The sequence below is a fragment of the Palaemon carinicauda genome, chromosome 37, assembly GCF_036898095.1.
Source record: "Palaemon carinicauda isolate YSFRI2023 chromosome 37, ASM3689809v2, whole genome shotgun sequence".
NCBI lineage: Eukaryota > Metazoa > Arthropoda > Malacostraca > Decapoda > Palaemonidae > Palaemon > Palaemon carinicauda.
The window spans coordinates 71330615-71345614 of record NC_090761.1 but is presented as its reverse complement, the minus strand read 5'-3'; the positions used below and the strand labels follow the sequence as shown (position 1 = coordinate 71345614).

Below are 15000 nucleotides of genomic sequence, written 5' to 3'. Positions count from 1 at the left end.
CAGTAGATTACATCTTGTAGCTTGTTATTTTACATGGCTCTTCTAAATATTTCTAACACCACTTACAGTATAATATCTACTAAAATATCTACTCAAAGGATTTGCCCCAAGATGTAACTACACCAAATTACCATTCATTCAGACAATGAATAATTTCATTTAGAATTATTAAGCATTCATACTCTCTAGATTGCGAAAATCAAATTCACACATCTGTGAGTATGAAGTAACGAGTTATATTTCTAGCATTAACACCAGTTATATAAATTAAATTCGAGGACAATCACACATTTCTAAACTTGAACTAAGTAGTTTCCTTAGTAATTTAACAGTTTGATAACTTCCTACTTTTAAACACTCATTCTTTGCTCTTATATAATTTAAGTTACACATTTCATACGCATACACATTTTTTTCATTAATTTATCACATGCATTCTTCCTATACCAACAACATGCATAGTATCTAAAAGCAATAACCTAGAAATGCAAATATATCATATATATTATTCTACTTATTGTTCCCTAGTTACCATTCACTTTACGAGAGCCATTCTACACCTTCCTTTTGCAAAAGCCATTCTACACCTTCATTTTACAAGAGTCATTCTACACCTTCCCTTTACAAGAGCCATTCTACACCTTCCCTTTACAAGAGCCATTTTACAGCCTTCCCTTCACAAGAGCCATTTTACACCCTCCTTTTACAAAAGACATTCTACACCTTTATTTTACAAGAGCCATTCTACACCTTCACTTTACGAAAGTCATTCTACACTCTCCTTTTACAAGAGCCATTCTACACCATTTCACAATTCTACACCCTCCTTTTACAACAGCCATTCTAAACCTTCACTTCACAAAAGCCACTCTACAGCTCCCTCAGAAAATGACCTGAGGTTCTATTGAACCTTACCTCTGGGACTCATCAGGAATGACCTCCTTCTCATCCTTCTTCCACATGACAGTGGGTTCAGGTTCACCACCGTATTTGACATCAAGCTTGAACATCTTGTCCTTCTTGATGACGATGTTCTTGAACTCGTCCTTGTTCTTGACGTATGGCTTGACTGGAGAGGGTAAGAATGGTTTACAATTAATTGGTAGAACGAGGGAATAGATTGTTGGTATGTGTTTATTCTTAAGGGGACGTATGGCAATTGTTTATTATGATTTTAGGTAAGATATGAATCTAAATTATTGAGGGTAAGTTTTTGGAAAAAAAAAAAAAAACTGTTCTTATGATAATTTTAATATTTAGAAATTGTAGGAACCCTTTTCACTCTACAATCTCAGGTGACATACCTGAGATTGTAACTTTTTAAAAAAATTTCACTCATCAGTTAAATTTCATTCTTGCTAAAAATCTGACGTAGATGAATACAAGCACATTATTTATTTGTGTTAAGACCCTGATATACATGAATATAAATGTATAGTTTATTTGCTTTTCATCTGATCAAAATAAACAATACTTTCACCCTTGCTAAAACCCTGATCTATATAAATACAAACACATTATTGGTTTTCTTTTTCATCTTATCAAAATAAACAATACTTTCACCCTTGCAAAAAAAAAAAAAAAAAAAAAAAAACCTGATCTACCGTATATAAATAATAACAATTTTTTTTTCTTTTTCATCTAATCAAAATAAACAATACTTTCACCCTTGCTAAAACTATGATCTATATAAATACAAGCACTTTATTTAATTGCTTTTCATCAACTTAAATGACAGGATGCCAGAGAAATCAGATCAATCAATCAATCATCAAATCAAATGGCGGGATGCCAGAGAACTCTAAATCAATCAATCAATCATCAAATCAAATGGCGGGATGCCAGAGAACTCTAAATCAATCAATCAATCATCAAATCAAATGGCGGGATGCCAGAGCACTCTAAATCAATCAATCAATCATCAAATCAAATGGCGGGATGCCAGAGAACTCTAAATCAATCAATCAATCATCAAATCAAATGGCGGGATGCCAGAGAACTCTAAATCAATCAATCAATCATCAAATCAAATGGCGGGATGCCAGAGAACTCTAAATCAATCAATCAATCATCAAATCAAATGGCGGGATGCCAGAGAACTCTAAATCAATCAATCAATCATCAAATCAAATGGCGGGATGCCAGAGAACTCTAAATCAATCAATCAATCATCAAATCAAATGGCGGGATGCCAGAGAACTCTAAATCAATCAATCAATCATCAAATCAAATGGCGGGATGCCAGAGAACTCTTAATCAATCAATCAATCATCAAATCAAATGGCAGGACGCCAGAGAACTCTAAATCAATCAATCAACCATCAAATCAAATGGCGGGATGCCAGAGAACTCTTAATCAATCAATCAATCATCAAATCAAATGGCAGGATGCCAGAGAACTCTTAATCAATCAATCAATTATCAAATCAAAACAAACTCTCTCAACATTAGATACTTACCGAATCGGTGCTTGGCCTGAATTGGCTTGGTGGGATCAGATGGCTCACCAGGCCCAGCCTTGTTAACAGCACGAACTCGGAACTCATACTGATTGCCTTCCTTGAGGTCTGGAATCGTTCCTTCCAGGACGTCTCCTTGGATCTCAATGCCCTTGGACCAGTCGCTGAAGCGGTCCTGTCGGGGAATAGGATTCGCACGATTAGAGACGCCTTGGGAGTGGTTGTTAAACAGTCAGGAACTGTTTCTGAGGTAAGGGAGGGAGTGGGGGGTAAGGGGCACACTCGCAGGGTATATAAGGGTCTTGAGGGTCATTCCAAATGGGTTGTTAGATTACTATTCGTGACAATTCTGTTTCGTTTTTAATCGTTATTATATTCTTTTTGTCTCGTGAAATATACAAGGAGTGATTTGAGATAAAATGTCTATACTCAATTTTTTTAATGAGGCGCATTTGCACAGTCACAGGGGTGCCCTTTTATCTCAGAAAAGTTTCCTACTAGGTGATTGGTTGGATAGAATAATTCTAACCAATCAGCTATTAGGAAACTTTTCCGAGCTAAAAAGGCACCCCTTTGACTGTGCAAATACGCCTATCTAAAAAAAATGGCTATAGTGATATTATCATCGTTGTAATTTTTGGAAAGTTAATTCAAAAGGATATATACATATTTCTGTTTCATTTTGATTTTGAGCATTTGGAATATTATTTAGAATATGCATATATATACCAGCATACACTACATTTATATATAAACTAATATATACATTAATGATTATATATGCATAAAATTTGCATTGAAAATTATTTAATCCTATGAAAAAAGGATATGGAAACTTATTGAATAAAAAAAAATTGTTAATGTCAGCATTACTGCTCTTCTTATTTAAAGAAAGTGGACGAATTTGCCATGAAGCAAAATTTCCGTCATTTTTGCCGTGAGTGATCTGAAGTAATATTGACAAACAGCTGTTTTCAAGATGACAAACAAGCATCAGCATCTTGAAAACCACGTGCAAATGCGCTCGCTTAATAAACAAAGCTTCTCAAAACTTTGTTCTTCAATGTGTTTATATCTAACAATAATTTTTCTCTTCGTTTTATCTATGATGATACTATGAAATCTATCTAAGTTGATGTTTTGTTCTTTAAAGTGTTTATATTTAACAATATTTTTCTCTTTGTTTTATCTATGATGACACTATGAAATCTATCAAAGTTGATGTTTTGTTCTTTAATGTGTTTATATTTAACAATATTTTTCTCTTTATTTCATCTTGTGATGACACTATGAAATCTATTTAAGCTGATGTTTTTAGTTTATTAAGATCTAAACTAATAACTAATATTCATAAGTTCTCAAGACTTCATTCTTCAACGAATTTATATTTACAATTGTTTTCTCTACACATCTTAAATTGACACTATTTTAAAATAATATTTAGGATGCTTCCAATTATTTAAGATGAGACCTATAATATTTATGAATTAATTAGGAATAATTAAGTTTCTTAAGATTTAAACTAATATTCATAAATTAATTCAGAATAATCGGATTAAAATAGCTCATTGTGCTCAAAGAAACTTAAAAATAAATTAATATGTCTTAAAGACATACACAACTTAAGACATTTGATATTATTTCAGTAATGACAATTTTTTCATTATCACACGTTTTTTTTTTAAATCAAAGCATAGCTCACCCTGTTCAAAGAAACTTAAAAATAAATTAATATGTCTTAAAGACATACACAACTTAAGACATTTGATATTATTTCATTGATGACATTTTTTTCTTTATCACGTTTTTTTTTTTTTTTAAATCAAAGCATAGCTCACCCTGTTCAAAGAAACTTAAAAATAAATTAATATGTCTTAAAGACATACACAACTTAAGACATTTGATATTATTTCATTGATGACATTTTTTTCTTTATCACGTTTTTTTTTTTTTTTAAATCAAAGCATAGCTCACCCTGTTCAAAGAAACTTAAGAATAAATTAATCTGTCTTAAAGACATACACAACTTAAGACATTTAATATTACTTCAGTAATGACAATTTTTTATTTATTATACTTTTTTTTTTTTTTAAATCAAAGCAATAGCTCATCCTGTTCAAAGAAACTTAAAAATAAATTGATATGTCTTAAAGACATACACAGCTTAAGACATTTGATATTATTTCAGTAATGACAATTTTTTCTTTATTACACCTTTTTTTTTTTAAATCAAAGCAATAGATCATCCTGTTCAAAGAAACTTGAAAATAAATATTTAAGTCTTAAAGACATACGAACACTTAGCACATTTGATATTACTTCAGTAATGGCAAAAATAGTTTTCTTTTATTATACTTTTTTGTTTTTAAATCAAAGCGGAAATTCTGCTTGGTTAACATACAAAAGATACGGCTTATCAGATTAGGTCGAACCAAAACAGAAGCTGCCTCTGACAACAGAAGCAATAATCAAATTTTTAATTTTTTTTTCTTTTTTACGTTTTGGTGTTTATGATGGAAAAAAACTTAAACCAGAATGCTTCTGTGCATCTGTGCGGTAGATACTTAATGAGATAGCTCTACAGTGTGATATTTATATAGATATTTCAGATATTTTATTTATATAAAAACGATACACTTTTTTTTTAACAATCTTTTAAAGAGGCTATGTATGTTACTAAACTACTTTGTTAGAATGAGAGCCAAAAAGCTTATATTTATGTGGACTTGGATACTTCGTTTTAATTAGATAGAAAATTGTGTTAAGAGATTGAAATCTACGATTTATTTTATGGATTGATCTGCACCCAAAAATAAATATATGTAGTTGGATCACTAATGTATTTGTTTTCCGGTGCAGGCAGGTGTGGGAGATATGTCTGGCTTGGCTAGATGCAGCTAAGAGAAATTCTTTTCATAATTGCCATAATCAGCTCAGTTGCCACCACCAAATTCAGAACTTATAGAATAGGGCAATAAGGTTCATTTTCCTAATTGAAAACCAATTTCTGAATAATACTCTATAAGACAAAGTTTAATGTTTAAAGTTTAAAGGCCGCTCATGAATGTCTTAGGCAAGGGGCTGTGACAATGACCTAGCTAGCAGGACAATGTCCTAGATACTGATCATATATGATCAGCACCCAAGCCCCTCTCTACCCAAGCTATGAGCAAGGAGGGCCAGGCAATGGCTGCTGATGATTCAGCAGGTAGACCTAATTGCTCCTCCAAACGCCACATCTTTATCTCACAAGGATGGTGAGGTTGCAGACACGATAAGGAACCACTGAACTTGAGCGAGACTCGAACCCCAGGTAGGGAAGTTTCCAATAGTCACCCACAAGCTTAAAGTGCATTGAACAATTTTTTTTTTTTTTTTTTTTTTTTTTTTTTTTTTTTTTTTTTTTTTTGATACGCGAAAATGAACCTTTTGCAGATGTATTCTAAGGTTGAGTTTGGAGTGGCCCGAGAGCCTCATCAAACAAGTACCAAACCCATTCTATGGACAGTGTTCTTACCACCTCTCCTCCTTCAGGCATGGCTCGGGTCTGCAGAGCGATCGTAATATGTTAATTAGGTCATATGGGCAAATCTATATAGAGTTGGGCGAACGAACGCACAGACATCCATTAATTATATAAAAAAAATATTTTGTTTTGTGCTTTTTTATATCAATTGTAACCAATTCAACTTAGACTCATAAATTAACTAATTTGGCTTAGAATCACATGTCAACAAATTTGAATTAGATGTCAACAAATTTGACTTAGAATCAGATGCCAACAAATTTGACTTAGAATTAGATGGCAACAAACTTGACTTAGAATCAAATGCCAACAAATTTGACTTAGAATCAAATGCCAACAAATTTGACTTAGAATCAAATGCCAACAAATTTGACTTAGAATTAGATGTCAACAAATTTGACTTAGAATCAGATGCCAACAAATTTGACTTAGAATTAGATGGCAACAAACTTGACTTAGAATCAAATGCCAACAAATTTGACTTAGAATCAAATGCCAACAAATTTGACTTAGAATCAAATGCCAACAAATTTGACTTAGAATTAGATGTCAACAAATTTGACTTAGAATCAGATGTCAACAAATTTCACTTAGAATCAAATACCAACAAATTTAACTTAGAATTAAATACCAACAAAATTGACTAACAATCAGATGTCAACAATTTTGACTAACAATCAAATGTCAACAAATTTGACAAAGAATTAGATGTCTCTATGTTCGTTCGATATGCATTTTGAACATTCATTATGCATTGGTTCTCAACCTGGTCAGGAGAGTGAAAATGGGAAAAAAAAAATAACGCTATAAAACAGAAGGAAAAAATCACAGACAGAAAGAAAAGATAAAAATGTTGAGAAATAACAATGAAAGTATTGGAATAAGATAAAAACTTGAGTAACATGATACGAAGGAAATAGGAGAGAATAAAAAAATTGATTTACTAAAATCGAAATGAAAATGAGACGGAGAGAAAACGAAAATAAAGATAAGATAATAATAGAAAAATAAAGGAATAGACACTTAATTCTGACCAGAATGAGGATATTCATAAAAACAATAACATTAGCTTCAAGAACTGAACAAGTTATTGAACAAGGAATCAACATCATATATGTATGGAACTCTGGACTGTATGGGAGAATTAGTGAACCATACAAAATAAAATAAAAAAACAAAGTAAGGCAAGGTACACTTACGAGGTAAATATAAGTGTTATCAAGATAATAACTGTTATCTTTACTCTGTTATCTTTACTAGGAACTATAAAAAAAATGCCGCCTCAAAGATTCCGGGTGAAATAAGCCACACCTCCTGATGACGTCATGGCCAATTACGATGTCTCCGGTTGTGAGACAACATGATTGGTTATGACGTCATCAGGGGGTGGGGCTTATTCAGACCGGAATCTCTGCGGTGATTCTAAAGACTCAATTTTCATTTCATCGCATTTACACACAACAAATTCAATAAAAAAATATCTTAGATAACGATTGAAATATATTATCAATTAAGAACATTAATGAAAAGAGTAAGTTAAGTAGAACAAGAAGAGGATGAGAAGTGAATAAGAGGAAATGTAATAACGACACTAAACATATTTACAATAAAGCGAGAAGTGTTTACGGCAGAACTGAAGTCATGCTTACAAACAGACATTGATTAGCCAATCACAAGTGTATAAACACATTAAACACAAGCTAATCTACAAACGATTATATTGTGCAAGAGTACAAACCAAAATTTTCAAAATAAAAAGCAAAAAATAAAAGGAGATGTGAGTGTGAAAAAAAATAAAAGGAAAATACATAACAAAAGACTGCCTTGAGCAATACCAAAATAATAACAAATAACTATTTTTATTGTAATTAATTAATAATTACTAAAAAAGAAAATATAATGAGCCTGCATGATTAGCCGATTAAAAATAAGTACTGATTATCTAATCTTTAGAAATATTTTCGAAGCCATTCTAATATATAATTATATATATATATATATATATATATATATATATATATATATATATATATATATATATATATATATATATATATATATATATATATTAGTCAATATCAAAGTAAGTTATGATATAGTCTTGGTAACAAAAAACCTTCAAATGTAATTTTGTATAAACCCTCTGGCTAAAATCATCTACAGCAAAAATAACAAAATAAAATCAATTTTGTTTTTGTATCTATTAACAAATAAATATACTTCGTTTATCTAACTTTAAACGTATATAAAAACTATAAGGAAAAATAAAACTTGACTTCGAATATCTAGAATGTCATCTGCCAAAGCAGGATGTTGAACTATATAGCAATAAGAAAATAAAAAAAAAGACAATCTATAGCAGCGTATTTACCCAAAAGAAATAACTACACATAAACCGCAAAGCTGGCAAGATCTGCCTACTAGCATTACTCCTATATAAGAAACTAGAAAACAACAGCTAAAGTTAGACGAAGAAAGATAGAAGATGAAGAGCTTCAGGAGTCGAGAGAGAGAGATGAGAGAGAAGAGACCAGCTGATGCTTACCCTGAACTCAATGATGTATCCTGTGATAGGAGCACCGCCGTCGGTCTCTGGCCGAGACCAACGCAGATCAGCGTGGTTAGGACCCCAGTCGTTGATCTCCAGCGTCAGGATCTTTCCGGGTTCATCTACGGGTAGGATGTGGTTTTTTAGTGTTAGATAATAAAGCAGAAGGATTCGGATGTGGTCTTTTAGTGTTACGTGATAAAGCAGAAGGATTTGGATGTGGTCTTTTAATGTTAGGTAATTAAGCAGCAGGATTTGGATATGGTCTTTTACTGTTAGGTAATAAAGCATCAGGATTTGGATGTGGTCTCTTAGTGTTACGTGATAAAGCAGAAGGATTTGGATGTGGTCTTTTAGTGTTACGTGATAAAGCAGTAGGATTTGAATGTGGTCTTTTAATGTTACGTGATAAACCAGAAGGATTTGGATGTGGTCTTTTAGTGTTACGTGATAAAGCAGAAGGACTTGGATGTGGTCTTTTAGTGTTACGTGATAAAGCAGAAGGATTTGGATGTGGTCTTTTAGTGTTACGTGATAAAGCAGAAGGATTTAGATTTGGTCTTTTTTTGTTGTTACGTGATAAAGCAGAAGGATTTGGATGTGGTCTTTTAGTGTTACGCGATAAAGCAGAAGGATTTAGATTTGGTCTTTTTTTGTTGTTACGTGATAAAGCAGAAGGATTTGGATGTGGTCTTTTAGTGTTACGCGATAAAGCAGAAGGATTTGGATGTGGTCTTTTAGTGTTACGTGATAAAGCAGTAGGATTTGAATGTGGTCTTTTAATGTTACGTGATAAACCAGAAGGATTTGGATGTGGTCTTTTAGTGTTACGTGATAAAGCAGAAGGACTTGGATGTGGTCTTTTAGTGTTACGTGATAAAGCAGAAGGATTTGGATGTGGTCTTTTAGTGTTACGTGATAAAGCAGAAGGATTTAGATTTGGTCTTTTTTTGTTGTTACGTGATAAAGCAGAAGGATTTGGATGTGGTCTTTTAGTGTTACGCGATAAAGCAGAAGGATTTGGATGTGGTCTTTTAGTGTTACGTGATAAAGCAGTAGGATTTGAATGTGGTCTTTTAATGTTACGTGATAAACCAGAAGGATTTGGATGTGGTCTTTTAGTGTTACGTGATAAAGCAGAAGGACTTGGATGTGGTCTTTTAGTGTTACGTGATAAAGCAGAAGGATTTGGATGTGGTCTTTTAGTGTTACGTGATAAAGCAGAAGGATTTAGATTTGGTCTTTTTTTGTTGTTACGTGATAAAGCAGAAGGATTTGGATGTGGTCTTTTAGTGTTACGTGATAAAGCAGAAGGATTTAGATTTGGTCTTTTTTTGTTGTTACGTGATAAAGCAGAAGGATTTGGATGTGGTCTTTTAGTGTTACGCGATAAAGCAGAAGGATTTGGATGTGGTCTTTTAGTGTTACGTGATAAAGCAGCAGGATTTGGATATGGTCTTTTAGTGTTAGGTAATGAAGTATCAGGATTTGGACGTGGTCTTTTAGTGTTACGTGATAAAGCAGAAGGACTTGGATGTGGTCTTTTAGTGTTACGTGACAAAGCAGAAGGATTTGGATGTGGTCTTTTAGTGTTACGTGACAAAGCATCAGGATTAGATATTAACGGAAGGATGAAATTAGATGAATTGCAAGTAACAAAAAGAAGAAATTAGATGAATTACAATAAACAGATAGAGGAAATTACGTGAATTACAACCAATATGAAGTAGTTTAATGTGTCCCTTGCTAAAGCTAAAAATCAAAGGAACTGATAAAAAAATTATATTGAATTTGGAAGCTGAAAAATAAAAACTTTATATTGAATTTGGAAGTTAAAAAACTGAAAAAAAAGCTTTATATTTAATTTGGAACTTGAAAAAACAACTTTATATTGAATTAAGAAGCTTAAAAAACCGAAATATTCGATTCCTTACCCCACGGGTCCTTAGCCAGGATGACCTTGGGATAAACTGCCGGCTCCGAAGTGCCAATCTTGTTAGTGGCGGAGACCCTGAACTTGTACTGCTTCTTGTTCTCGAGGTCTTCCATCTTGAAGGTGGTGGGCTCGTCAGCAGGGATCTCAGCCACCTGCGACCAGCCTCCTGCAGAAGGCGCAGAAGGAAAATGGAAGTGAGTGATTGTTTATAGAAGGGGAAAAGAACAGCTTCGATGGATGTGTCGATTTTAGCTGATCCATGATGAAGTTTGGGTTTTATGTGGAAGTTTCATGTTGCTATTATATATATTGTGAACTTCTTATAGATACATGTATGCATCTATTCATGTATTGAGATAATTGTATGTATACATGTATGTTTTAGATTTCAATAGCGATTTATACAGTGTAATGTGAATAGTTCAATTTGATTTTTATGTTCTACTTACATGCAATATATAGGTTACTGACTATAGCAAAATGTATTTAAACGTTCAGTTTTTCCTGTTTAATATAAAAAAGCGGATTTTCCACGCTATAAAATGACTTTGGAAAAACGTTAACTATAGATCAGATTCGTGTGGAACTTTCAACAAATTTTGATGAAATGCAAAAATAGAATACTTGCGCTAATCTATATTATACTTGCCATTTCTAGAGTAGGCCTACATTTTGTTATTGCCTAGGACTATGCGATTTTGTTTCTACGCTCTTTTGTTATGACATGTAACTTGGCCTACGCGATTCTACTTGGTCTGAATTTGATCATGATTTCGTGTTGACAATATAAAACTAAATATATCTTTATTTCCTTGCATGAAGCCTTTCGTTAAAGTCATTTATAATAAAAATTCTTCCATTGTGTCGTCAAATTAAGCTTCATGCCAGCACAGTCTCTCGCTTTTAAGAACAGCTGTGTGCGGATGCCAGTGCAGTCTCTTGCTCTTAAGAATAACTTTGCGTGGATCCCAGCGCAGTCTCTTGTTCTTAAGAACAGCTGTGCGCGAATGCCAGCACAGTCTCTTGATCTTAAGAACAGCAGTGCGTGGATGCCAGCGCAGTCTCTTGCTCTTAAGAACAGTTGTACGCGGATGCTAGCACAGTCTCTTGCTCTTAAGAACACCTGTGCGTGGATGCCAGCGCAGTCTCTTGTTCTTAAGAACAGTTGTACGCGGATGCCAGCGCAGTCTCTTGCTCTTAAGAACAGTTGTGTGCGGATGCCAGCGCAGTCTCTTGCTCTTAAGAACACCTGTGCGTGGATCCTCGCGCTGTCTCTTGCTCTCAAGAACAGCTGTGCACGGATGCCAGCGCAGTCTCTTGCTCTTAAGATCAGTTGTGCGCGGATGCCAGCCCAGTCTCTTGCTCTTAAGAACAGATGTGCGCAGATGCCAGCACAATCTCTTGCTCTTAAAAACAGATGTGCGGAGATGCTAGCACAGTCTCTCGCTCTTAAAAACAGATGTGCGGAGATGCTAGCGCAGTCTCTTGCTCTTAAGAACAGCTCTGCGCGGATGCCAGCGCAGTCTCTTGCTCTTAAGAACAGCTGTATGCGGATGCCAGCAGAGTCTCTTGCTCTTAAAAACAGATGTGCGGAGATGCTAGCGCAGTCTCTTGCTCTTAAGATCAGTTGTGCGCGGATGCCAGCGCAGTCTCTTGCTCTTAAGAACAGTTGTACGCGGATGCCAGCCCAGTCTCTTGCTCTTAAGAACAGATGTGCGCAGATGCCAGCACAATCTCTTGCTCTTAAAAACAGATGTGCGGAGATGCTAGCACAGTCTCTCGCTCTTAAAAACAGATGTGCGGAGATGCTAGCGCAGTCTCTTGCTCTTAAGAACAGCTGTGCGCGGATGCCAGCGCAGTCTCTTGCTCTTAAGAACAGCTGTATGCGGATGCCAGCAGAGTCTCTTGCTCTTAAAAACAGATGTGCGCGGATGCCAGCACAGTCTCTTTGTTCTTAAGAAGAGCTGTAAGCAGATACCAACACAGTCGCTTGCTCTTAAAAACAGATGTGCGCGGATGCCAGCGCAGTCTCTTTGTTCTTAAGAACAGCTAGGCGCGGATGGTGAAAGTTTAGAAGAGAAAGTGAGCGTAAGACAATCTAAATTACCTTCATAATTTCGGGCAGAAAATACAAGCAACTACAAAAAGCAATATGAGCGCAGCTTGAAGATTAGATATTATAATTATTTAATTTCTTGGCTACGGGATGAATCATGGTAAGGTCAAAGAAATTAAATTGTAATATCTAATTTCAGTAACTCGAGGACAAGAGTATCTTAATATGAAAGATAGTAATGAAATTAATTTTGTTGATAAGTTGATTTCTAAAATAAAAATCAATCGGTTTTTTGTGCTTTGGAATATACGATAGAAATGAATTAATAATATAATTGAATCTAAGAAAAAGCACATATATCTATTCGGAAAAAAAATATCTATAATAATTCGATGTTTTGACTTTTTTTTTTACTTTTATTTTAAAATGATTGCATATAAATTTGATTATTGATTTGATGGTATCCTAAAACTTTAAAAAACTAAAAAATATATATTTTTTACGAATTAAAAAAGTATAGTATTTTCATATTCTATTAATTATGAAACGTGTTCTGAAACCTATTGAATAAAATAAATAGTAAATTTGTTCTTTTTTTTTTTCATTACATCGAGTCCAAAAGCGATCAAATCAACGTTAACTACTCTAGCATGTTTTGGCGTTAGCAGGCAAGTATACCCATAGCCGGACCTGAAGGAACCAGAGATTATCCAGATTTTGATATATTAATTAATAATGCATAGTTTTTTAATATAATTATAAAATTTATTTGCAACCAATAATATGTAGTTATTATCAAGATACCAGAAAACTTCAAATTAATCAATCAAATCTTCCTCCTAATTATGGATATTCTCCAATTACTTCAAAACCGGCTCAGAAATTGTACTTTTATTACTAAGAAAAAAAAGTCCAAAAATGCGTATAACACATATATACGCCGTATATATGTGCATACACAAATCTGCATGATGCGTAAGTGTTCGAAAGATGCATCTCTGTGAGTAAGTGTTATTGGAGATGTCTCGCTATGCGTTATTGTCATTCAAAGTGTTATAAAAAAATCTGAAAAATAAAATAAATATGAAAGCGACAGATCTAATAAGGGCTCTCTTGGACGAAGAGTTTTTTCATAATGCTACATAAACATTCAGCGTCTTCTTCCTTGAGGAAGGAGCGAAAGTAAATGAAATTGTGCGATAAGAAAAGAAACACATTGGTCCTTACCAAAGGATTTTATGAAATGGTCAATTGTATCAATAAGCCCAATTATTTTTGGTTGATATTTTGAATACATTGTTAAGTATATTTATGTTTATTTTTTTTTAGGTTTATAATTGGTGTCTTTAATAAATTTCGAAGTAAATTCTTGATGGTTATTTATCAAAATTTCCACAAAGCAAAATAATTAAAAATGACGATAAATAAAAAGTTACGAGTAAATAACCCATAAGAAAAAATAGATTTAGCCAAGAAACTGTACAGTAATGTTAAAAAATGATAAGCCAATTTATTTATCAAATTATTATCTGATATAAAACTTGCAATCATGAAAATTACAGCTTTGAAAGCTGATTGAAAACCAATTTAACCAAGAAACTGTACAGTAATGTTCAAAAGTATCAAGTCAATTCGTTCATGAATCTATAATTTGCCATGAAACCAAGACTGTACTATAATGGTCAAAAGTAACAAGTTAATTTATTAATCTAATTATTCTTCTATTATATAAGATAGAACTTGAAACCACAGCATTGAAAGCTGATTACACCAGTATCAAAAGCTTAAAAAATACAGCTTTCTAAGTTGAAGATAAAAACCTGTATATGTAAAAAATTGTTTCTATCTCTCATATAAAAAAGAAATTGATAATTGATACAGAACTTGTGGAAATGATAGAGGAGAGTCCCCCTAATTAGGCCTGATTACAATTTCCTATAATCCTCGGTAGAATAAGGGCATAGAGCTACGGTGAAGCAAAAGACATTGTTTAGAAGGGTTTAATAATCCGCATTTTTTTAAAGTCGTGAAATAAAGAAAGTAAAAGATAATTTCTTTTAAATTGATGTATCATGCAAAGGTCTTGATCAACCTAATGCATTTTACATCAACGTTTTAATTGTTTTACTTCGAGAGGCAATACTTGAATTGACTGTTTGGAAATGGACCTAAAATTGGCAGTTCTGCAGGATTGGATTATGGCTCAATTCCTCCATTTGAATGGAGTATTGATTCTTAAGTGTACTATGGCTCAATAACTCTTCTTAAGTGGAGTATGGCTCAATTACTCCTCTTGAGTGTAATATGGCTCAATTACTCCTCTTAAGAGGAGTACGGCTCAATTACTCCTCTTGAGTGTAATATGGCTCAATTACTCCTCTTAAGTGAAGTACAGCTTAATTACTCCTCTTGAGTGTAATATGGCTCAATTACTCTTCTTATGTGTACTATGGCTTAAATACTTCTCTTAATTGG

At 33.4% G+C, this 15000-nt stretch overlaps 1 protein-coding gene across 1 annotated transcript in view; it reads right to left on the bottom strand.

The window, feature by feature from the left end:
* Positions 1 to 15000, bottom strand: part of LOC137629783 (twitchin-like) — a 224471-nt gene that overhangs the window by 88045 nt on the left and 121426 nt on the right. Inside the window, 5 exon segments of the mRNA XM_068361418.1 lie at positions 916 to 1069; positions 2460 to 2634; positions 5977 to 6006; positions 8531 to 8655; positions 10468 to 10635. Coding sequence (XP_068217519.1) covers positions 916 to 1069; positions 2460 to 2634; positions 5977 to 6006; positions 8531 to 8655; positions 10468 to 10635 — 652 coding nt within the window.